Source organism: Cynocephalus volans, chromosome 15 (genome assembly GCF_027409185.1).
Source record: "Cynocephalus volans isolate mCynVol1 chromosome 15, mCynVol1.pri, whole genome shotgun sequence".
In the NCBI taxonomy this organism is placed as follows: domain Eukaryota; kingdom Metazoa; phylum Chordata; class Mammalia; order Dermoptera; family Cynocephalidae; genus Cynocephalus; species Cynocephalus volans.
The window spans coordinates 93,510,228-93,534,972 of record NC_084474.1 but is presented as its reverse complement, the minus strand read 5'-3'; the positions used below and the strand labels follow the sequence as shown (position 1 = coordinate 93,534,972).

Sequence of the window (24,745 nt, the reverse complement as noted above, 5' to 3'; positions counted from 1 at the left end):
GAGTTCTTGTGTCTGTACAGTCAGCTTACTAGACTGTGTGCTTGTGCATCCAGACCCTGCATTTTGCTCCAATGCACTACTTATCTACTCTTATGCCACATTCTACCGTCTTAATCACGATAGCTTTTTAGTAAAGTTTAAAATCATGTGAGTCCTCCAGCTTTGATCTTCTTTTTAAATGTTACCTTGAATTTTCTACTTTGCATTTCCATATATATGTTACAATCAAATTCTCAATTTCTTTTTTTTTTAATGGTGTTAGGGTTTTGACTAGGACTAAATGGAATCTCTGTGGTCAGTTTGGAGAGAACTAACATCTTTACAGTATTTACTCTTCCAACCCATGAACATGGTGTGTCTTTTCACTTTTTTAGGTCTTTAAAATTTTCTCTCATCCATGTTTCTGAGTTTTCAGTGTGTACAGGTCTTTCACATTTTTCATTAAATTTATTTCCATTTGATGTATATTTTATGCTATTCTAAGCAGTACTTAAAATTGTTCCAGTTTTTTGCTGTTAGACATAGAAATGCAATGACTATTGTATATTGATTTTGCATTCAGTTACCTTGCTAAATTCTTACTTTAGTTTTTAGAATAGATCCTTTAGGATTTATTAACAATTATGCTATATGCGAATAAAGACAGTTTTACCTTTTCCATCCCAAGCTTTACGCCTTTTATTTCTCTTGCCTTATTGCCCTGGGTAGAATCCAGTGCATTGTTGAATAGGGAGACTGAAAGTGAACATCCCTGCCTCGTTCCCAGGTTCAGGGGGAAGCAATCAGTCCATTGCCATTGAGTCTGCTGTTGGCAGTAAATTTCCTGTAGAGGATCTTTATCAGTTTGAGGACATTGACTTTTCTTCTTAGTTTGCCAAGATTTTTTAAAATCATGGATGAATATTTTATTTTGTCAAATGTTTTTCTGCATCTACTGAGATGATCATTATGGCTTTTCTACTAGTTCTGCTAATATGTTAAATTATACTGGTCAATTTCTGAATGTTAAATGTACCTTGCATTTTCCAACACGACTTGGTCATGATATACTAACCTTTTAAAATATTTCTGGGTTCAACTTGCAAATACTTTGTTCAATAATTTTGCATCTATGTTTCTGAGAGCAATTGATCTGGAATTTTATTTTCCTGTAAGGCCTCCGTCAGGTTTGTTATAGGGTCTCCTAAGATGAACTGGGAAGGGTCCTCCCACTCTGATTCTTCTGGAAGTTTCTGTGGAATTCTATTATCCCATACTTAACAGTTTGTTAGAATCCGCTAATGAAACCAACTGAGCCTAGAGTTCTCTTTGTGGAAAGGTTTTTGACTACAAGGTTAACTTCTTTTATCGATATAGCGCTATTGAGATTTTCTGTTCTTCCTTATGTCAGTTTCATCAAATTTTTTTTCAAGAACTTTGTACATTTTGTCTAAGCTAGTTGTTCCTAATATGCTTTTGATGTCTGTCGTTCCTGACATTAGTAATTTGTTTTTCTTTTTCCCTTGTTCAGTCTTGCTAGAATTTATCAATAACTTTACAGAACCAACTTTTGGCTTTGTAGATTGTTTTCCCCTTCATTGATTTTTGGTCTTTATTATTTCTCTCCTTTACTTATTTTAGGTTAAATATGCTTTTATTTTTCTGTATTCTTAGTGCACACTTAGATAATTGATTTTAAACTTTCTTCTAATAGAAGCATTTAAAGCTATATTTTTCTCCTAAGCACTGTTCAGCTGCATCCCACAAATTTCGATATACTATATTGTTTTCACTATTGCTCAGTTCAAAATATTGTCTCATATCCCGTGTGATTTTTTCTTTGGCACATGGGTTATTTGAAAGTATGTTAATTTCTAAAATAACTTTAATGTGGGGATATCCAGATATATTATTACTATTGATTTATAATTCAATTTCTGTGTGGTCATAGAACATATTCTATAAGACTTAAATCTTTTTAAACTTACTTTATGGTCCAGTATATGTTCTAGCCTGATGAACACTCCATACGCACCTGAAAAGAATGGATCTTCTGCTATCGCTGGGTGTTGTGTTGTGTCAAGTTGGTTGATAGTGTTGTTATCCTTTCTAACTTTTGTTTACTTGTTTTATCAATCACTGACAGAAGGATGTTAAAATCTCCAACTATGATTATGGATTTGTCTATTTTCTACCATGTTTGCTTCATTATCTTGAATCTCTATTATTAAGTTCATGTACATATGATTATTACATCTTCTTGATGAATGATGGAGTTTGGATGTGTTGTCACCTCCAAAACTCACGTGGAAATCTGATCCCCAATTGGCAGTGTTGGAAACTGAGTCATGGGGACGGATCCCTCATGAATGGATTAATGCTCTCCCTGGGGGAGGGGGGATTAATGAGTGAGTTCTCGCTCTATTAGTTCCCGTGAGAGTTCGTTGCTTAAAAAGACTCTGGCACCTCCTCTCTCTCCCTCTTGCTCTGGCTTCCTCTCACCATGTGATCTGCTTGTACCCACCGGCTGCTGCCACTTTCCGCCATGAGTAGAAGCAGCCTGAGGCCCGTGCCAGATGCAGCTTCCAGAATCGTAAGCCAAATAGACCTCTTTCCTTATAAATTACCCAGTCCCAGGTATTTCTGTTATAGCAACACAAAAAGGACTAAAACAATGAATTAACCTTTCTTATCATTACGCATATCCCTGTTTGTTTCTTGTAATATACCTTGAAGTATGTTTTGGCTGACATTAAATAGCCATACCAGCTTTTTTAGGCTGACTGTTTACATGATATACTTTTTTTTTTATCCTTTTACTCTTATTTCATGTGTGTTTTTATATTTAAAGTCCATCTCTTGTCAACAGTATACATCAAGTCTCATTTTTTGTACAGTTTGACAATCTCTTTCTTTCAAGTAGAGTGTTTGAGTTCACTTACACTTAATACAATTATCAATATGGCTAGGTTTAAGTCTGTCTCCTACTTGTTTTCTATTCATCCCGTCTGTTTTTGTCCCTCTGTCAATCCTTTCCTGCCTTCTTTCTGGTAAATCTTTTTAAAAAAGCATTTAATCTTATAGTCATCCATGTGGAAATGTCAGTTTTGCTCATGATCAACTGACTGTGCCGTCGCCCTACTTTATCTTACCTGAGCTCCCCCTCAATCTCTGCACACAGCCTCAGCCCCCGAGCCTCCAGCCAACCACAACTAAACCCAGCAGAGCTGCAGCAGGGGCTCATAGCCCCTGCCCCTCAGGAAAAGATGCAGAGCTGGTGAGAGTCAGGTGAGAGTCACTCTTCTCCACCATCAAAGTAAGGCGAGTTCACCCCTCCCCACCCCAGGGTTCTCCCTGAATGGGGCTGGGGCTATAGCACATTTCAGGACTGTCAGCCTCAGCCTCCCACTTCCAACACCTTGTGAAAAGCTACAACATTAGCAGACAGAAAAGCTTCATGTCAGAATATGGCCAACTCTTGAGGTCCTCCTGGGGAAAACTACCACCTGACTTGGAAATAAAGAGCGTTTATGCCCTAGAACCTTCCACTTTGCTCTTAGTACTGGAGCTGGAGTGTGTGTCCTCACGTGTAAAATGGGGATAATACTCCCAGTATCATGGGTGTTCTGAGGATTATGCACAATAGTGCATTATCGGAGCAAGCACGCGTAACTGGGAGCTGTGTGTTTCTTGTGGCTGCTGTAACACATGACCATAAGCTGGGGGCTAGAAGTTTATTCTCACAGTTCTGGAGGCTGGAAGTCTGAAATCAAGGTGCTGGCAGGGCCACACCTCTCTGAAAGCTCTTTGGGAGGGTCCCCTGTTGCCTCTTCCAGCTCCTCATGGCTCCAGAAGTTCCTTAGCTTGTGGCCGCAGCACTGCAGTCTCTGCCTTGTCTTCACGTGGTCTTCTCCCCTGTGCCTGTCTCTGCATCTTCTACTTTCTTCCTTAGGGCATTTGTCATTGGATTTAGGTGCCCCCGTAAATTCAAGATGATCTCATCTCAAGATCCTTAATTACATCTACAAAGATCCTTTTTCCAAACAAGGACATATTCACAGGTTCCAGGGGCTAGGACATGGACATATCATTTTGAGGGCCACCGTTCAACCCACTACAATAGCTACCACATTTTATTTGTTCTTCCTTAATATTTTCACAAGAGCCCAGCAAGCAGCCTGGGATGGAAGATCCTTCGAGCCATTCCTGGGTGCCTACCAATGGACTGGGTATTCAATGTGCCCCTCTCAGTCTCCACATCATTCCTGCAAGAAGGAACCATCCCCGTTTTACATGGGGTTCAGGTCATGTAGCCAGATCCCCCACAAGGCCTGAACCCACCTGCATGATTCAGGGCCCCAAGCTGCCTTTCTGTTCCAAGGCATAGGAATCCAAAGCTTCCCCAGTCCTGTGCATGCCTAGGGTCACGCTGCAGCTCAGCAGAAGCAGCCTAGGTAGCAGCTGTGTGTGCAAAAGCCTCTGACTCCCTCTGGGGATGGCATGGCCTTGCCGCAAGAAAGGCCAACAGCCGCATACAGCAAAGACACCATGGCAATGCTGCCTGGTCCTCCAACCATGTTCTCCCCAACCACTTGCAGAAAGAGCTCTTTCACCTCCCCAAGGAATCCTCTGGAAGTGGACACAAGTCATGCACTTTTAATTCAGATGTTACAATCACAATTCCAAGGGCTGTCATTTGAGACTAGCCGACACATGCAGATCTTCCAAAAACAAATCATAAAAATGTTACAAAGGATCATCTTTATTCCTTCCGACCAATAATGGGGAACTGGGGTAAGCTTTTGATCGGCGTGTAGAGCAGTGCTGCCCCCAAAAGCAAGCTTTCTTTTCAATTGTCTGAAATATGGCTGGAGAGCTGAAATTATATAAAAATACATCAGTTTCTGGTTCAAGATAAACACTTTTTGTACCGATTTAATTCAGGTTTCTAAAGCTGACGCAGGGAAGGCAGCGCAGTCTGCTGAATGAATTCCAGCTCATGCTGGTCCTTTCCGTGACAAATCATTCATAACGAAACCTCTGCAAAGCACAGAGGAAAAACAAAGGCATCCAAGTGTCCTTTTCTTTTCAATAAGCCCCACTGGCAAAGACTCTATTTACATAAATGCAAAACTGTGCACTTGCTCCAGCCCATTTACTGCCCCATAACTCCACAGTTCACCTCTTTTTTTTTCTCTTTTTTATAAATTATCATATCCTAAAAGCTTCTGGTTTTTCTAGACCAGTTGTTTCAAATGCAATCATTGTCAAATAAGATCTTGGAAATTCTTACCACAAATAAAATAATGAAAAATCTGCATTAAATAACTTGATTGGCATTTCAAATGAATTAAGAATAAATTCAGGGTGGTCCTGCATTACTTTCAACACATTTTCCACCAGTTACTGGCGGATAAAGAAAGGAAACTGGACATCAGCATTTATTAAGCAAAACAATTTATTATTCACAAGATGAAAATACCTGGTTACAGGTGGATTGGTGATAAATAATTTGTAAAAGTATTTTCTGATAGAGTTTTATTATAAGTTTTCATGTGTTTACAAAAGCAAAATTCAACCTTCAACCCTTTGCTGCCAGACCAGGCTTCCTTCTGGAAGTCAGGGAGACACACCCTCTCTGCCAGCACTGACTGCGGGGGGTGAGGCCACCTTGTTCTCTGCACCACGTTCCTAGAGTGCCGCAAGAAGCTGGTGGCTATAAAAAGTCAAACCTTGGGGGAAAATGGTGGTCAGCCATGTGGATCTTCCAAAACGTAGACCCAGCCAGAGACCTGGGCCCAAGTTCTCATCTAAAGGCACTGCAAGCACTTCCAAGGCTTGGCCCTGTTCCAGGAGCCTGACAGACACCCTCCGAGACCCCTCAGCCTGAGCGAGCTCTGCACGGTGTCCAGATGAGTCCTGAGAACCCAGGACAGACAGGCCGGTGTGGCTCCACAGCCAAGCTCACGGGTAGGTCCACCGGGGACAGGCCACAGGCCCTCCTCATGTGCTGACAGCTAATGCTCTCACCATGTCCAACACCCACCCAGAACCTTCCCTGCAGAACATTTAAGGAATGACATCTCAATATCATAATAAAAATGTGCAAAGGTTCTTTTTTTTCAAATATTTAGTTATTTACAGCTAAGATCTTTTTCAGTTAAATAGTAAAACATCATCTACATCTATGTATACAGTGTGCACACAAGATGCAATGGCACTGAAATATATGCCAATATCTGGTAAGGCAACTCGACTGGAAGGCCAGATTATGCAGACTTTTTTTTTCTTTTGCAGCTGGCCAGTACAGGGAGCCTGACCTTTCACCCTGGGGTTGTAAGGCCGTGCTCTAACTGAGCTAATCGGCAGCCCCACACACGCTCTTTTAGATGGAACTTTTTGTCTGTGATCTTTGGTTTAAAAAAAAAAGTCTCTCTAGGTTTCTTCATTATAACAATTTTGCATTCATTGAAAAGAAAGAGAAAAAAGACGGAGCTTGCCTCAGCTGTCCCAAACTCTGACCAGACAAACCTGATACAGTGTTGTCCCCTCCCCCAGGTAGGACTTGGTCACCTGCTCTGATGGGGAACAGCCTGGGCAGGTGCAGACATTTTTGACCATGAAGTGGTTATTTTAAAACACCCATCCTCCTTGTCTCACTGGAAACGAGAAGCCAGTGGGAGGCTGTGGGCTCCTCAGCGCCTCCTCATGTGCCCTGCCCACAGGAGATTCATAAGTGTTTGTTGAATGAATGAATGACATAAAGGAAAGGCAAAATCAGAGACACAGGGACACAGATCACGTGTGATTTGGCTAAACTGCTGGCCCTAATGCTGGCCCTTGGTTGTGGATTCTGGACCTTTCTAAACAATACCCAAGGTAACCTCTCAGCACAGGTTATCCCAAATGAGATGCACCCGGCATGAAACGTTCTCAGTGCAGCTAATCAGGGAGCAGGAAAGTCCAGGAGACAAAGGGCACAGTCGTTGGTCCAGTCACTGGCTGCGCAGTGGACACACTCCAGTGGGGCCCAGACTGGCTCCTGGCCCCACCCAGCATGGCTCCCCTACCCCTTCTCAGAGCTTCTGCTCCTGGGAAAGCTCCAGAAAGCAGGCAAGAGGCACACGGTCCTCGCCTGCAGAGCGCATCTCTGCTGGGCATGTTTACCCACATTTACTCCACTTTCCAGATGGCGATCTTTCCCTCCTCCCTGCCCGACCCGCTCAGCACATATCTGTCTTCGGCTGAGCACAGAGCCCTCACAGTGTCGGCGTGCGCCACCAGTTCCTTTTCCACTGTCTTCCGCTCAGCATCAATCACGTAGATCTTGCCTTTGGGTTTTCCCTGCGATAGCCCTCTGCCGCCCACCCAGATCTGCCAGGGAGAAACAGAGGGGGCGTCAGCCCAGGAAAGGAGACCCCCCCCCACAGGGGCTTTGCCCAGTCTCCTGGGTTGACTAGTGTACCCCAAAATTCATGTCCTTCCTGGACAGGACCCCTGCTGTTCAAGAGGCCAGGGCCACCTGGCAGGCCCAGAGATATTCTCAGGCCTTAACACCTACTGGACAGTGTGACTATAGTTAGCAATACCACACTGTGTACTTGAATGTGCTGGGAGAGTAGATCTCAAGTGTTCTCACTAGCAAAGAAAAAGGTACAGGTGATGGATATGTTAATTACTGGGGGCAGCCCTGGGAATTATCCAGTTTGCAAGAACTTTAGTCACAGCATGAAACGTGAGCACGTGACAGCCTGGGGGGCCAGCAGGCACCATTTTCTGCTTATTCCCACTAAGGAGAGAAGGAAACCGAGCAGGGAGGTCAGAAGGCCATGGCAGCGGGGTGGGCTGGCACTGTGGGGAGCCCTGAGGACAAGGCGGGGGTGGGGTGCTCTTGGGGACAGTGTGGGCCTGTGCCCTACCTGCTGCTTCACCCTGATCATGCAGCTGACCTCGGAGCAGCCCTGCAGGGGGATCCTCTCGGGGCGCTGGGACAGGTCCTTCAGGCTCCAGATGTAAACCTCGCTGTATCCTGCACAAGCTGCCCAGAGCTGCTCCTGCTGAAACAGAAACCACCATGAGGGACGCGGCTGTGGCCGCCCGTGTGACTGCGTGCATGTCGGGCACACATGCCCGCTGCTGGAATACCTCGGGAAGGATCTGGAAACAGAGGAAGGAGGTGCTCGTCTCTTTCAAGTTCTCGTCGATCTTCAGTTCTTGACGAGGAAAGCCGTTCGTTGTCACAATCATGATACTGTCACCTGTACCTGCCGAGCAAAAAAGAGCCAGAGTGAGGAACAGGCTGAGCAAACTCAAGACGTAAAGACATTTTTCCAAAGAAGTTGCAGGAATAGTGACTAGGTGCGCGAGGATGGATGCTTAACACCGTTGGCCATGAGGGAAACGCAAATTAAAGCTACACAATGTCACCTCACTCCCCCAGGATGGTGACAATTAAAAACAAACAAACAAAAAAAACCCAAACCAGATAACAAGTTTTAATGAGGACCTGGAGGAACTGGAACCCTCATACTGCTGGTGGGTATGTGACGTGGTGCAGCTACTTTGGAAACAGGCTGGCAGCTCTTCAGACAGTTAAACAGGGTCAACCCAAAGGCCACCCACAGGGGAGGAGATCACGGAACCGCACCGCATGCGTGCAGTGCGACGCTGCCCAGCAGTGAAAACGAATGAGCTGCTGATACTCAGAACATCATGGCTGAATCCTAAAAGCATGCAGACCAAATAAAGTCACATGCTGTAGAGTCCGCTGATAGAAAGTTCCGGAAAAAACAAGTTCACAGTGACAGAGCTGAGAACAACTGTATCCCTTTGGGGGGGGGGGCATTGCCTGGAAAGGGGCACAGAGGAACTTTGAGCCGTGACAGAAATGCTGTGTATCTTGATTTGCTTGCTGGTTATGGAGTGTATATGTTTGTCAGAACACAACAGATTGCACACTTGTTTGATGCATTTTACCATATGTAAAATACGCTTCAATTTAAAGTTGTATGCACAACATCATGCGTGTTATTTGGAGCACACCAGGGAAAACATCGAAGCGCAGGTAACCATCGTGCTCTGGGATGTTCAGAAATGCAGAATGTACACCCCAGGCAAAGCGCCTGCACCTCCTGTCACACCCTGCCGGGCCCCAGGTGTGCTGGGGGTGGCATAGGTGACCCATAGCGTGGCCTCACCAAGCCTGCCCTGGATAGAGAGACATGCGAGGCACACAGATGATGGGGCTGCAGAGGGCTCCCAGGAGGAGCAGCCAGGCCTTGGGGGCTCCCAGGCTGGGCCCGCCCCCACAGCAGGGCGTGGCAAGTGTGGCGGTGAGGGGCGGGCGAGTGGCCGGCACGTGGAGGGGTGGCAGGTGCCCCGCCAGCCACAGAGAAGAGGGCTGAAGGGAGGCGGGGAGCCCTGGAGGCGGCACACTCAGGTGCAGGTAGGTGGCTGGGGAGCGCAGAAAAGGAACCAGAGTTTAAAATAACAACTGGCCTTGGGTAAGGCACAAGAAAACAGGCTTTCGCACTCACTCAGCGTCCTTTTCCCAGGGCAGGGAGTTAGGGTACCCGTTTTGGGGGATGGAGAGCCGAGGACTTACAGCACCACAGGCGACCGCTGTGCAGCCTGATGGAGGTGAGGCCACCGCACGGCAGCTGGAAGCGGCTGGTCACCCGCAACGTGCTCACGTTCCACGCCAGGACCGTCCCGTCCACGCTGCACGAGTACACCTCGCTGGAGGTGTCAAAACACACACGCGCACAGTCAGCGAGCGCCGTGCACGTTCTAACCCAGGGAAGAGCAAAGTTAGCCCAGATACCGTATCCACGTCGTGGATCACGTGCAACACACTGAGTGTGGTAAGAACAAGGCTGGGTTCAGACGTAACCGATCCGCGAGAAGGCGGGTTCTCGGGATGTGCGGCACTTCCCACCCCGCCCTGCAGCAGACCCGACCCGACGAGGTGCTGGTGAAGAGAAGCACAGCGTGACCACAACTGCAATCTAACCCCATCAAAGGCACGCCCAGGTCACACACACACGCTCTCTGGCGTTCAAGTTCATAATCAGTACCAGCCACGGGTGAATGGTGGCTGCTGGGGGCAGCGGGTGGATTCCAGCCAGCACCACATGTAATCCCTCCCCTTCTGAGCTGGTTCCGCTTTCAGGTTAGCACCATATATCCCACCCGAACAGGGCTGGCGAGGACACAGGGGGCCCCTGGAACTAAGTTAGGGTGAAAGCGGGTGGAGAGCAGCGGCCACCCACGTCCAGGGCTGGGGCTGCCCGTACAAAGACCTTGGACATGCCTCACACGCCTCCTCCACAGCAGGAAGTGCAGACCCACCTCGTCCTCACCCCCAGGCACCTGCTGTGTGTCAGGCCTTGTTCTAACCATGGGACATGCAGCGGAGAGCAGAACAGGCACCGGCACCCACCCTCGGGCCCCAACATGCTTAATGCAGGTAAAGACAATGAAGCAGGTTAGTTAAGTGTTATGGGTTAATCTGTATCCCTGAAAAAGTTATGTTGGTGTCCTAGCTCCCAGTACCTCAGAATGTGACCTGATTTGGACATAGGGTCTTTACAGAGGTATCCAAGTTACGATGAGGTCACTGGGGTGAGCCCTAATCCACTGTGACTGTTGTCCTTAGAAACAGGGTAAATGTGGACACAGAGACAGATGTGCAGAGGGAGAACGCCGTGAGAGGCAGGGGGCTGGAACGATGCTTCTATAAGCCAATGCCAAGGGTCACCAGGAGCCTCCAGAAGCTGGAAGCAGCAGGAACGTCCCCGCTACAGGTTCAGAGGGTGTGCGGCCCCGTGACACCTTGATTTTGGACCTCTGGCCTCCAGAGCTGTGTAAATTTGTTCTAAGCCATTTAGTTTGTGGTGCTCTGTTAGAGTAGCCCTAGGAAACTAATGCAGAAATAAAATACACAATTTGTTAGAAAATGGTAAATGGTCAAGTGAAGCGACAGGCCAGGCAGGAAATGGAGGTTTCTCTGTGGGGAGTTTGGATGGGGCCAGAGAAGCGACCAAGCACAGGCACGTACGGGACCAGCCCTGGCCTGCAGGCTACAACCTGGCTCCCTCTCTGGAGGCTCCCCATGGGCCCAGGATATTCTTAGGGTTTTGTGGTTCAAATCCCATCTTCCAGAAAGATTGGTCCCGGGTAGGATGGGGCTGGAGGAGGGACACGGACGAGCACGGCCCGTCTGCTGGGAGTTCCTCTCGCCTCCGGTAGAGTCTGGAGCCGCCTGTCCTGAAGTTCTGGGCAGGGACGGCAGGGCTGAGCTGGCGAGCCCAGCTTGGGGCTTTCACAGGGAAAGACACACTGGCTGGGTCTAAACATGAGGGTCCTTGGGACAGAAGACCAGCACCTTCAGGAAACGTCTGAAGAAACACAGCTGCCACACAGCTTTCTCAAGCTGGCCTGGACACACTGTCTAGGAGGAAGTGTCCCAGTCCTGGTCAGAGACTGTAGACTGCTGGCCTGCAGGTGACTTTTTTGGGGGGTGGGGTATAATATTTTTTAAATGGAGCTAAACTGAGGACTCAGGAGATCTCACACATGAAGTCAGATTTCTGACGTCAGGGGGAAAATGAGGAGACGTCATAGTTGACGCTCCTCTTAGAGGGGGTGCCCTTTCTCGTGTGCCACAGGCCACGACTCCCTGTGATGACCTCAGCAGGAAGGCTGGGGCCAGCACCGTTTGTCACCATGCTCGACCCAGGTTGGTCTCAGCAGAAAACTGTTTCTCTGGATCCACGATCAGAACAGACCACGCGTTGGTGCCCTCCTTCCAGACCCGCCTGGCTCCACACGCCCTGCCAGCCCTGCAGGCACAGCCTTCGGGAAGTCACCCTCTGGAAGCCCCCAACACCCTTCTCCCCAGCAAAGCCCCCCATACCTGGGCACCTTCTTGCCGCTCTGCACAATCAAATCGGTGACACTGGCGCGGTGATCCGTGAGCTGCTTGTTGCAGGACATGCTGTGGATATTGATGATGTAGATGATTGAGTCTTCCGAGCCGATCCACACCTGGTTCTGCTCCGCCATCACCATGCAGTTCTAACGGGAGGAGGTCAGGCAGGGATATGAGTCACAGGAGTGACTCTGTCACTTGGGGTAGTTACCTAACAGACTGGCTGCAAACATGGAATTAGAGAATACCAAACTGCTGGTCCTGGAGGACATACAGGTTAGGATCCAGTGAGCCACTGGTCACGACATTTTCATCACCCAATCGACACATAATTTTGTTCTGTGTGTGTCTCTGTTTGAAGACACCTTATTTAACATATACGAGGCTAAAGTACCCTCACATAGTAATTAACAGTGAACTCACTGCCAACAGCACCGTTACTTATGCCTAAGCAAGCTCATCTAACAGATGTACAAGGGAACTTCAAAAAGTTTGTGGAAAGATTTATATTATCTTTTAATGACATTTTTCCATGAAGTGCCCTCGTATTTTCCTCATGAGGCACATCACAGCCTGCCCGTGTTTAGGAACACCAGCCAACACTTCAGCACCATATTGGGGGCCATTTTAAACAGCAAAGTCACCAAAACAAGCATAAAAATGTGAAAAAATATGGCACTAAGTAGGCTGCAGGAAGGACGCTTATCTACAGTATGAGCCGAAATGAGCAGGCAGAGTGTCTGTCACTTGTCAACCCTCAGCTGGGGACAAGCACACTGCAAGACTCAAATTTATCCCCGCTCTGTGCACATGCACGTCTGCAGATAAGCAAGAAAACACCAAGCATACTTATTTTGACGGTTACAAATACATTTTAGCAGGTAGCTGAATTTGCAAATACAAAATCTGCAAATAATGAGGCTCGACTCTATATTAACAACAATCAAAACCACCAGTGCTTTCTGTGGGTACAGAAAGTGACCTCAAGTGTTCCGGCTTAGCAAAGTCAACAGCCAGTGATTATTTTTAGGATTTTTGAAATCAGAAATTAAGGACTTAAATGCTGAAGAATTATGAAAGCCACACAGACATGTGAAACACAGCTGCGTTTGCCTGCACATGTCCATCAAATCAACTGTACCACTGAGTGCTCTTTACACCTGCCTGCCCTTAAACTCCCTGAGCTGGAGTGGGGCAAAGATGCTCAGCTGGACGCTCTGCTTCTGCCTTACGGTGGCCTTTTCCGTCTTCATCCCTGACATGTGCAACATTTTACAACTGAACAAAAACCTTGTATTTTCAAACGCAAATAGATTTCAAAGGGTAAATGTTTCATCATTGTGTTGGAGGGGTGCTGAGGACTGGATACAATATTAGATCTTAGATATAATCAGTACCAATTGTGGCTAATTATTATTATTATTATTTATTTTTTTTTTTTGGTGGCTGCCTGGTACAGGAATCCGGACCCTTGACCTTGGTGTTTTAACACCGTGCTCTAACCAACTGAGCTCATGGGCCAGCCCTGTCACTTATCTTTAAATCAGAAAAAAGCTCTTACAAAATTGATCATCTTAATTTTAGCAATAAATATTCCATGATTTAGAGCAAAAAAATGCCAGTTTTCTAATTTCAGAATTATTCATTTAAAAGAGTTCTTTCCTTTTAGGCATCCACCTGAAGATTGGTATAATTTTAGGAAAATCTCTGTCTTCAGTGGCCAAAGATGCTTAGATAAACTACTTTGAACTTCAAATTTCAGAAGCAGCAGCATTTTCTTGAGATACTGTCCATGTTTTTTCCCTGTCAAATGATAAAAAATATCTCTGTGAAACTAGCAGGAAGTTACTTTCAGATAATTGGAATAACTTGTTGCTTTAAATGTTACCTGGCCTAATTGGAGGGCAGTTGAGACTGTTACAAAATGTAGCCTTTTGGTTTTATTTTAACTAAGAGTTAAAAAATTATTCTATCATTTAAAAGCCTTTGAAATGTGTGTAACTAAAAACCAACATAAAAAAATTAATTCAGAATAATAATGACTCCCTTAATTTCTCCTTCTTGCTTTTGTTTTTGGTCTAAAGCATTCCTAGACTTTGTAAATATTTTGACTTACTCTGTCATGGATCCTGTTACTTTGTCATCTGAGACTCATTATTTCAATTGGGGAAAATGATTTCTTATCACCCTGATAACATGAAACGTTTGTCATGCAGGCATTTAAGAGTGATGTCCACCCTCTCAGCAATCTGTATTTGAATTCACAATATTACTGTTTTACACAAGTTTTGAAAACATGTACTGTGTCACGTACTGTCACATTATTTTCAGATGGTGGGACACAGCCATTAAAACTGATTCTAAGCAGCGCTTAATACTTTGGTATATAAACTTCACTAGATCATTCTTTTCACATTAAACACATAAAAAAATAGGTGTATCATGTTAAAGAAGTGTGGCATAAGGATTTCCCTAGCAAAGTCCTTGGGACAGTAGCTTCTTTTACGTCCTCAGAGTGTCTCCAACAGAATGGAGCCCACCAGGCATAAATGTGTAGATGTGGAAATATTTTGAAAAGTATAAAGTACAATTTAAATGTGGGTGATATAGTAAAAAATGCCCTGGAGTCACTGAGTCAAAAGGTGGGGGCTGGGGGGACATCAGGTCACAGGACATTTGGAGAGCATAGTTTCATCAAAAATACAGAGTAGTTAAACAGTAGTGATGAAGTGTAGCCAGTTAAATCTTCTCTAAGCTAAAGAAAGGACAGAAGAATGAAAGAGAAGAAAAGAAGAGGGTGACAAGGGCTTATCTTTCAGTAAAGAACTCAAGAACTTCAGGACAGACTCCAGCAGAGACAGAGCCGTAAACCCGCACCTGGAATTTTCCCCTCTGCTCCTCACCCAAGCAGGGAAAGGTAAACACACAGCAGGCAAAACAGAAGCCACACTGAGATCCAGGACAAGGGCGGCAGGCATGGAAGCGACTGCGCAGCTGCCCACGGGGACCGCCAAGCGGGGCTGGTGGCAGAGCACATCCACACAGGGCAGGACAGGGCCGCAGCTGGAAGCCAGGTGCTGGGGTGGGCTCTCCCCACTTGAAAGCAGACGAAAGGAAACACAACTACAGCTGCCGGCAGCTGCCACCAGGGGCTGACCCTTCGAACAAGAGGCCCGTCTTCAGATGCCCTCACCATCGGGAGAGAGAGGCTTGCTGTTCACTGCCTGGCCACTGGCAGTCGATCACGTGCCTAACGTCACCGTGGGGTGAGAAACTCAAAGCCAAACCACACCAAACCCCCAAACCAGTTTAGTCATGGGAAAAAGTGGAGAAAGAATAAAAATAGAGCAGTGGTGTGTGCTACACACAGGTGGAAAGCTGGCCCGTGAGGAGGACACATTGACACCACCAGGGAAGGGGGGAGTCACCATAATGGATGTTGGGACAGCAGGTTTTCCATTTGGGGGGAAAAGATGGAATTAGAGCCCTACCTCACGCCATACACAAAAATAAACTCCAGGGAGAGCCTTTTGAAAGGAAAAGAAATGACAGCAAAATCTCTGGGCAGGGCCGAGCCCGTGACGCACTCGGGAGAGTGCGGCGCTGGGAGCGCAGCGACGCTCCTGCCGCAGGTTCAGATCCTATATGGGAATGGCCGGTGCACTCACTGGCTAAGTACCGGTCACGAAAAAGACAAAAAAAAAAAAAAAAAAAAAAATTTCTGGGCAATTAGATGAAAACAGAGAAGTATATCTTTACAGTTTTAGAGCAGAAACAGATTTTTTAAAATAAAAACCCAAAATGCATCAACTATAAATGGAAGTTTTGGTGAATTTGTTTGGAAAGGGTATTTATAATGGGTGAGATGAACAACAAATATATATAAGAAAAAAACACCTGCAGATCTGCAAGAAGAGAGAGGACAACAAAAACATGCACAGCGCGTGTACAATGCACAGAGCGTGTACAATGCACAGAGCGTGTACAATGCACAGGAGAGGAAGCCCCCCGGCCCACACGCCTGACCCAGAAATGCAAATGGGCAGCAGCGAGGTGCACCTCACACCCAAGAGACTGGCAAAGGGGGACAGTCCTAAGGACTGACGGTCTAAAGGCAGGGAGAGGCAGGACGGGGGAATCCCAGATCGCACACTCGGGCTACTGTGTCATTTATGAAATGCAGCACTGGACATATCACTAAAAACGTATCAGCAGTTTACTTCTCATACAATTGTCGGAAAAAATTCAAGCTTGGTTTTACTTAAAGGCATAATGGCGCGGCGTGGATGCTGTGAGTGCTGCGGGGGCCTGATCCGCGGGGCGGCTGGAGTCCAAAAGAGACCCGCTGCCTGCCGCCTCCCCGGGAAACAGCAGAATTCCTGGGAAACTTCGCATGCATTTGAAGGCCCTGGTGCATGTGAGTAGATCGCTGCAGCATGAAACGTAAGAAGCGGCTCTCACGGGTGCAGCGAGGCCTCCGTCAGCAGTGACGGATGAGAGGACTCAAGTCTGACTCGAGTCTGTCTTTAGACTGGGGGTCAAAGCCTTTATCTTCTCCCTTAAACGAGGACACGCAAGTAAAAGGATGGAACAAGCTTGCGTTTAACTTAGAATCTCAAGGTAAAAGTTAAAGACCTCCTGTTTACAGACAGCGAGTGACGCTGGGGACGTGACCTACCGTTGAACACAGGTGGACATGCTCATTTTTCAAGAATCTCAAGCGAACCTGGGAGCTAAATGAAAACTGTCTGAACTTAGCGGCGCCTGGGTGACTCACCAGTTTGGAGGTGCCCACTCTGAAGCAGTGCTGGTGGATCGTCCAAGAGGACGCGTCGAACACGATCACTTTGCCTTCGTTCAGGCCGCACCATAATTTTGGGTGAGCATCTTCAATTTTTTCTGCGGGGTCAAGATGCCCTGAAAGGAAAGCAACCCAAAAGCGCTTGAAGGAAAAGCTGAGGGTGTAGCAGCAGGTGATTCCTGCCGCCACTCAGGGGTTGGCTGGGTGCCTACCGAGCACAGGGTGCCAGGCGGGCTGCCGGAGGTACCAAGTGAGCGGGACAGACTGTCCTGCCCCCCGGAGCTCAGGGGTGTCAATCTTTTCCCTTTTGGCCACTTTAAAGGTGGGTTCTCAATTGTGACCTTATTTGCATCTCTTTAATTGCTAACGAGGCGGATGGCTTTCCTTTGTCATTTGGATCCCTCTTTCGTGAAGTGTCTATGTCTCTTGACAATTTTTGGAGTGAGTTGTCTTATTCTCCCTGATTTGCAGCTGCTCTTTACGCTACTCTTGACACGAACCCCTAACTGATCCTCCTGGGGCGTGGGGAGCCTTTCCCTGTCCGTGCCGTGCACTTCCACCCTCTCAAAGTCTTTTTAAGACCTTTGATTTTAATTCAGACTTGCTGGCCTCCGGCGGTGCTTCCTCGTGCTGCGCTTCTCTAGTCTTCCACAAGCTCGTGGGCACCGGTCACTTGGGTCTGCTTTCCCTTCCCGTGACATGTCAATCCTCTTGGAACCGCACAGTGGGGACAGTCTGAGGAGGGCTCAGGTTTCATTCTTCCCACATAGATAAAAAGGTCGCATGCCCTTGATGGTGAGGGCCGTCCTCTGCCCGCCCCTGTCCCGCGGTGCCCTCTGCCATAACTCAGGAGCACGCACTGCCGCTCCTGGGGTGGCACTTGGTCCGTCGGGCTGTCAGCACCGTGGAGGAGCCGCGCTCTCTCCCCATCAGAGCCCGAGCCCATGCGAAGGGGCTTCTGCACCCAGGGGCAGTTCTCCAAACTCCTAGGTAGCCCTTGTGAGTCCCAACCCCCAGCTGCCGGGTTCCCCAGGACTCCCGCTCCTTGACGGGTCCTGACTCCAGCTTCTGTCCGTCCTGCCCCAGAGGCTAGCAAGGCTCTGCTCAGCTGTCAGCGTCGCAGCCGCCTCTTCCAGAACTGCCACCACGCCCCGGGGAAGCGCAGCTTCACGGCTCCTCGTGGTTTTTCCTGCTGCGTCCAGCCCTTCTAGGGACAAGGGACCTACCTGGCTCACCACGACAGGAAGCCCAGTTTTAATTTAAGGGAAACTAACTTGGATCTAAAAATACTCATTTACTCAGGTGCCATGACAAAACTGTCTTGGTCTGTGAGGTTACAGTGTAGTGACGTCAACCTAGAGCCTCGATTAGATGAATCGAGTGAGCGCAGGGAGGACGCCATCTGACTGTCCTACTCTCTTTCGTGTGTGATCACTGCTTCACTGGGTTTCCCTGACATGCAGCAAAGAGATACAAACTCTCACCAGACAATTGCTTTTCCCCAGAGCCTCCGCACCCATCGGAACTGAGAGCCCTCGCGTGTGACTCCGCTGGCCCCGCAAAGTCCTGACACACCCACGGGACGGAGACAGTGGCCGCGCAGAAGGGACGCGCTGCCATTCCTCAGTCACGGATGAGCCGCAGACAGAGCACTGCGCTTGAAGTCCTTTCCGGCCTACAGCTAAGTTCCTTTGCTTTCCAACACTACAGGCCCTCAGTGTAACCTTCCCTGCTGCGATTCTGTAAAGTCGGAATTAAATAAAAGTGCTTGGACACTTTGAAACCCACCATGTGCCCGGGCCCTTGTTCATTCTTGGGCCGTTGGCAGCACCGATTCCTCTCTCCTGCCATCGCCCTCATGCAGCTTTTGGGGACTAGGATGTCTGTGTACGGAAGGCAGAATGCACAGCCACGCCAAACAAGAACTGCATTGTCACCCACTGACATCAGTAAATGGCACATGTCTGTCCAGTTTCTGTGACAGCAAGTATCTGAGGCGCAATCACCTTATCACAATGGCACCGGGATCAGATCAAACATCCTAAAGGGAAATCACATGAGTGGAAGTGCTCTGTAAGCCACGACCGTGGCAGAGGCGATGGCCACAGGGGAGGGACGCCGGAGGGAGCGGGTGCAGGTGCAGGCACCGACCCCACGTCACTCTCCTACGGCCCCACAGCTCGGGCCATCGGGGGCCAAGGCCACAGAGCAGCCACAACAGCTTCACACTCCTCACTTAGGACTTCGCCCCCAAAAAGTGGAAAAGCACCCTGTCCCCATTTTTGCCATGATGCTGTCTCCTCTCTCACTTCAGGGCTGACCTTGAACCAAATCGAAACTTGTCATATTGCTTTAAAAAACAGCAGTAATGACCAAGTACAAGTCTCTCTACCTGGCGTGTATAGCAAGACATCGATGGCTTGTGGGAGCGTCTCCCCGGCCGAAGGATTTATCTTGTGTTTCAGCGTCTCCGATGTCGTCTTCGGGACCGCCATGGGCACTGCAAGGCAAACCTGAGTGTTACTTTACCGACACGAGGACACTGCTCCTAGGGTGTGATCTCTATCCACACTCAGCCATTACACACTGCCTAGCAAAGTGAAGATTTACAACATTCCTTGGTAACGAAATATCCCCAAGGTGAAGGCCCGAGATCTACCCCAGGAGCACAGGCTCACAACTCTGGACATCTGGGGCTGGATAACTCCCTGTTATGGGGCCGCCCTGCATCCTGTGCATGGAGGACGTTTAGCAGCTTCCCTGGCCAGATGCCAGTAGCAACCCCCCCAACATGCACAACCACAAATATCTCCAGGCATCAGCAAAGGCCTCCCCACCAGGAACGGGGCACAAAACCACTCCTGGTTAAAAACCACTGCCCTCGAGGATAACCTTACACCCTCCTCTCTTCTACACAATCCAGTCCATGTTTGCGGACAAGCCCTAGAACTGCCCCCTCTCCAGAGTCTCCAGGGACTGCCCTGTGCTGCTGGGGCTCTCCCCGCTGATGTCCCGCAGGGCACCCCATAGTCTCATTTATCTGTTAACCACTTAGTCGCTGCAGCGTAAGGGCCACTGACTTCATTTAATTGTCTCACAACAATCTGGTGAGACTGATGACATTATATCCTCATTTTAAGAAAAGAACAATGAAAAGCCTGGCATGCAGTGATCTAGTGAAGATCACACAACCAGCAGGTGGCCGACCAGGACCCCCACGTGGGTCTGGCTGATTTCACCAGAACGCAGTCAATGCTAATCGGCTCCTCTGCCGGCGCCTCTTCTCCTGCTGCCCTGAATTTTGAAATCTCATGTTACTATTTAGTTTTGTACGTTTTGGACCTTCCATCATGAATTGACCATTAGCTATTAAGTCAAGCTCAGGACCACATACAAGTGTCTTCACCCCATTTAGCTTCACACACAGGAAAATATTTCTTGGTTTGTGAATGAGGGATCAGGAACACACACGTTTTGTGGGAACGAGCTTGAATGACTCCCCCTTTGCCATACAGAACAAGGTGGAGAGTACATGACAGTGAGCTGTCCTTTGCTGGAGCTACCATGGTGTGTCTGTTCACAGAGGAGCTGGAAGGCTTTTCTGTAAACTCCTGGCAAAGACTGGGTGTGCGACTGGCGTGGAGTAAACAGCTGAAGCACACTGCTTGCTTGGCTCTGTCCCTAACTCAGGAAAATCCAGAACAATCACTGCTGGTGCCAGGGCTGCTGGTCACAAGCTCCCTTGAGTCGCTCCAGCAGGTCTTGAGGCAACACAGGCACCTGAGCACTCTGGCTGGGTCCCCAGGGTCACATGAAAGTGGAAAGCCTCGGGGGTCCCACAGTTCATAAGAGACATCACAAAATGAGCGAAATGTGCTAAAGAACACCTAATTGAGGTTTGTTTTTCCTAATTCTGGGACAGTGTTTTAAAAAATCTGTCTGCTAGCTATATGCCCAAGAGAAATGAAAACAAATGACCACCCAAACACTTGAACATGAGTGCTCATCGCAGCACCATTCATAATAGCCAAAAAGTAGAAACAATGTCTATCAAACGTCTACAACTGATGAATGGATAAGCAAAACGCACTCTATCCAATCAACGGAACATTACTCAGCCATAAGAAGGAAAGAAGTACTGATTCACACTACAATGTGGCGGAACCTTGAAAACATTAGGCCAAAAGAAGGAAGCCAGTCACAAAAGGACACACATTGCAGGATTCGATTTCTATGAAATGCCCAGAATAGGCAAATCCACAGAGACAGAAAGCACATTGGTGGTTCTTAAGGAACGGGGGTATCTGCTAAAGGTTATGGGGTCTCCTCTTGGGATGAAGAAAATGTTCTAAAATCCACTGTGCTGATGATTGCACAGGTCTGTGAATATGCTAAAACCCATTAAGTTGTACACTTTAATCGGATACGGTACACGAGTTATATCTCAATAAAGCGGTTACCAAAAAAAATCCACCAGAATTCATACAAGCAAAACTTGACGTTACTTATATAACATCCCTACTTTGTTAATCGGCGCTTTATAAATTTTATATTGTTGGTTTAATTTAACACACGTTAATTGTGACATGTAGCAATGTCAACAGCAACAAGTAGTCCTGTATATATTCTCTATTTCTATGCAAGTCACAAAACAATTGGTTTCAGGAGATCATTTAAAAATTTGAACAAAATAGAAATAGCTAAAATGATGCACAGAGTCATTCTCAGCCCTTTGTTCCTAGGCTTGAAAATTATCTTCAAAAAAAAAAAAAAAATGTGGGCCCACCACTCACCTCTGTATAGTTTCCAGAATGTGAGAGCCAGATCTAAATCTACAGGAGGGAGATGGGAGAACTGCCGTCTGCAGAAACTGACCAAGTCAAGAAAAACATATATATTGGCATTCGGAGCCTCCCCTCTCCACGCAGTGGTGAAAAGGCCAACCACGCCCAGGTTCCCACAGCTTCTCGGTGGGTTGACCCTGACTGCAAGTGCCTGAGACCAGCTCTCTAACCAGTCCAGAGATTCCGTGAACTACTCAGTAGCCTTCTACAGATTTCTATTCCGCTTAAACCAGCCAGAGGAAATTCTGTCGTTTGCAACGAAGAATCATGACAAACACCTGACCGAGTAAAATGGAATGCACCCAGACATTATAATTACGAGGTGCCTCAACGCGTCCCAATCAGCAAAGAGCTGCATGTTAAGTGAGAAAAGAAAGATGCACAACAGTGTGGCTTTCAAAAATCAATTAAAAGGATAAAAGAAAAGAATTGGGAAATTTGAGATGGGTCCTAAGTGATAAAATAAATGTCAACCAGATAAAATCACTTAAGACATGTACTCAAGACACCATCACCATGTGAAATCCCTGCTTGCTTACTTTCATTCTTCATCTTATCAAAGTAAGATAATTTGGAGGCAGCATAAATGGCAGCCGGTGACTGCAGTGTGCCCACGACAGCGTCCATCAACAAGACGTTGGTCAGCGCTTGCTGGATGTACTGGGGATCCTAGGACAGAGACAGGTGTATTTCAACACCGCGAGAACCACCATCAATCACTTCACTGCAAGACTTGTCACATTACATAAAACACTACTTCTCAAGGTACATTTTTTCAAAGCAACATGAAGACTTTAAATGAATGAGGAATTTGGATTTTTGGTCGTGTGGTTTTTTTTCTTTTAGTTAAGACACGTATTGATTGTTTACATCAGAGGTTGGCAAACTTCTATACAGGGCTATATAGCAAACACTTCAGGCTTTGTGAACTGTGCAAGTTCTTCTTTTTTTTTTTTTTTAAGTTTTATTTTATGAACTGTGCAAGTTCTATTGTGACCACTCAAGTCTGCCATTGGAGCATGAAAGCAGCCATGGATGTTTTGTAAACAAACAGGCATGACTATGTCCCAATAAAACTTTATTTACAAAAATAGTCCACTGGCCCATAAGCTTTGGTTTGACTACACTGGTTTATGCTAAATTAACCAGTGGGTGCAAAATCAAATGGTTAGTGCAAAAATCACAGAATACTGGAATCTTAGAAAGGAACTAGTCCCTTCCCACTCCACTGACCAGGAACTTCCCATAATACATGGCAGCTCACCTGCCACTGGAAAGTATACTCCTAACGTGTGCCACTGTGGTGGGAGTCAACATCACCTGCGTTTCTCTGATGATTAGCAGGGCTACGCATCTCTTTCTAACCTAGCGTGAGTGCCCCATTCAAGTCTTTGCCCATTTTTATTGATTCATCCTCCCTTATCTTGACATTTAGACAATACTCCCCTCACAGACCCTCCATCTGCTACCTCAGTCCATGGTACCGTCATTACTAGGAAATCACAATTAGGTGTCATCAAAGCCATCAATCTGGCCCAAAGTAAATTAAGGTCCAAAAATCCCTAGGAGATAATCTTAACCCTTCGAAGGAACCCAATACTATGCCCTGCCGAATTCCTAATCCTGTGAAGTTGAAAGGCAGAGAGGTGCTCAGAGCAGGGTGCATCCAAAACACCCAACCCAGGCCTGCCCGAGTGGACAAGGTCAGCACTGTCCAGCCCCGTCAGTCCACTCACTGGGACGTCACAGGACAGCGGCAGTAGAGAGGGAACAGGGAAGCACAGGGCTGCAGCGCCCACGTCCACCCACCCCCTTGCAGCCCCTGAATTTCCCCACCACGGCTTTCCCAAATGCCACCAGGCCTTCTGCTGGGTCACACAAACCACAGCATCTCAGTGCCTTCTCTGAAGACCTCAGGTAATTCAACTTATGCTACTAGAGGCCCTGAGCTCTAACAGCAGAGCGCTGCCACAAGGACCGCCTGTGCCCAGATGCGCCCTAAGAGAGTCACAGCAGAGGCAGAGGCGACCGCACGTCTCAGACCTTGTGCTCATCGGCCAGCTTCTTCCCAGCCCACATCTCCTTCACCATCAGGTGCCAAAGGTCACACTCCGTTTTAAGGTTGGCTTCGAAGACTTCTTTCTTGGACACCATTTTAATTTTTAAAGTGGGTATTCTCCGAAGCAGAAAAGCAACCGTAGTGCTTCTGACTTCCTGCAGAGGCAGAGAGAGAAAAGGCAGGTAGAACCACACACTCAGGGGACACTGGGACTAATGAGAGGAAAAGAAACGCAAGCCCGGGAACCCGGCAGCAGCTGGGCCAAAAGCCTCTGCACTCCTGGCAGCATCCAGAGGGCAGGGACCTCAGCCTTCAAGGCACGCAAATATTCCTGGCGACAGTAAGCGTGACTTGTCAGCAGCATATCGACACGGATCCACGCAGTGACTCGTCCACAGTGTTGGAAGGTGGTGTCTTGTCTCACGTCTTAGCTGCTTCTGTGTCTCTGGAATTCTAGGAGGAAGTCTGGCAAAGCAGGTGTGGGAAGAAACTAACAGGGAACAGCGAGAGCTGGGACCCATCGGCCTGGGCTCTGCCCGGGGCTACAGCTGCGGCTGTCCTGCCCCTCCTGGTTTTGCGACTGTCCTGTGGCTGACTACGCAAAGCATTCGCACATCTAACACATGAATGCTGCAGCCCTTTTAGGTGTGGGAAAGTAAACACAAGGCATAAGATGCAGCAGGATCACAGTACAGATTCCCTGAATGGGGGAAAGTGACTGCCTGTAAAATATGATGTTAAGTTTGTCATAAAATAAACATGTGCCAGCTATTAACGTGATTAGAAAACGTAAGATACAGCAGCCCATGGTGACCAGCACCTGGTGGTCTCTCGATAAATACCCGACGGATGAACTCACTTCCTCCCCTGCTCCCCCCACAGAAGGGCCCCCTGTGTTGCTTCTCACTTCTCGCCTCCCAAACCAAGTCAGTTGTATTAGAAAGTCAGTCACAGACGAACACTCTCGGGTCTGAGCATCTGACACAATCTACTCAGTCCTCACAACGGTCCGACCAGGAAGGTACCATTATTATGCCCATTTTACAGATGAGCAAACTGAGGAGTGGGAAGGTAAGTGGCCTGCAGAGGATCCACAGGTAGTACATGGCCCAGCTGGGACAAGGTCCACA

At 47.6% G+C, this 24,745-nt stretch overlaps 1 protein-coding gene across 2 annotated transcripts in view; it reads right to left on the bottom strand.

Moving 5' to 3' along the window:
- Positions 1–5,468: 5,468 nt before the first annotated feature.
- Positions 5,469–24,745, bottom strand: part of DENND3 (DENN domain containing 3) — a 60,926-nt gene continuing 41,649 nt past the window's right edge. The window contains exons 15-23 of one of the 2 annotated variants that reach the window (XM_063079903.1): positions 23,600–23,770; positions 22,096–22,225; positions 19,105–19,212; positions 16,689–16,828; positions 11,897–12,057; positions 9,584–9,717; positions 8,125–8,243; positions 7,899–8,036; positions 5,469–7,353 (exon numbers count right to left, since the gene is read on the bottom strand). In XM_063079903.1, the coding sequence (XP_062935973.1) occupies positions 7,153–7,353; positions 7,899–8,036; positions 8,125–8,243; positions 9,584–9,717; positions 11,897–12,057; positions 16,689–16,828; positions 19,105–19,212; positions 22,096–22,225; positions 23,600–23,770 (1,302 nt within the window). In that variant the 3' untranslated portion in view covers positions 5,469–7,152. The remainder of the gene's footprint in view (positions 7,354–7,898; positions 8,037–8,124; positions 8,244–9,583; positions 9,718–11,896; positions 12,058–16,688; positions 16,829–19,104; positions 19,213–22,095; positions 22,226–23,599; positions 23,771–24,745) is intronic. The other variant, XM_063079904.1, reaches the window with a different exon arrangement.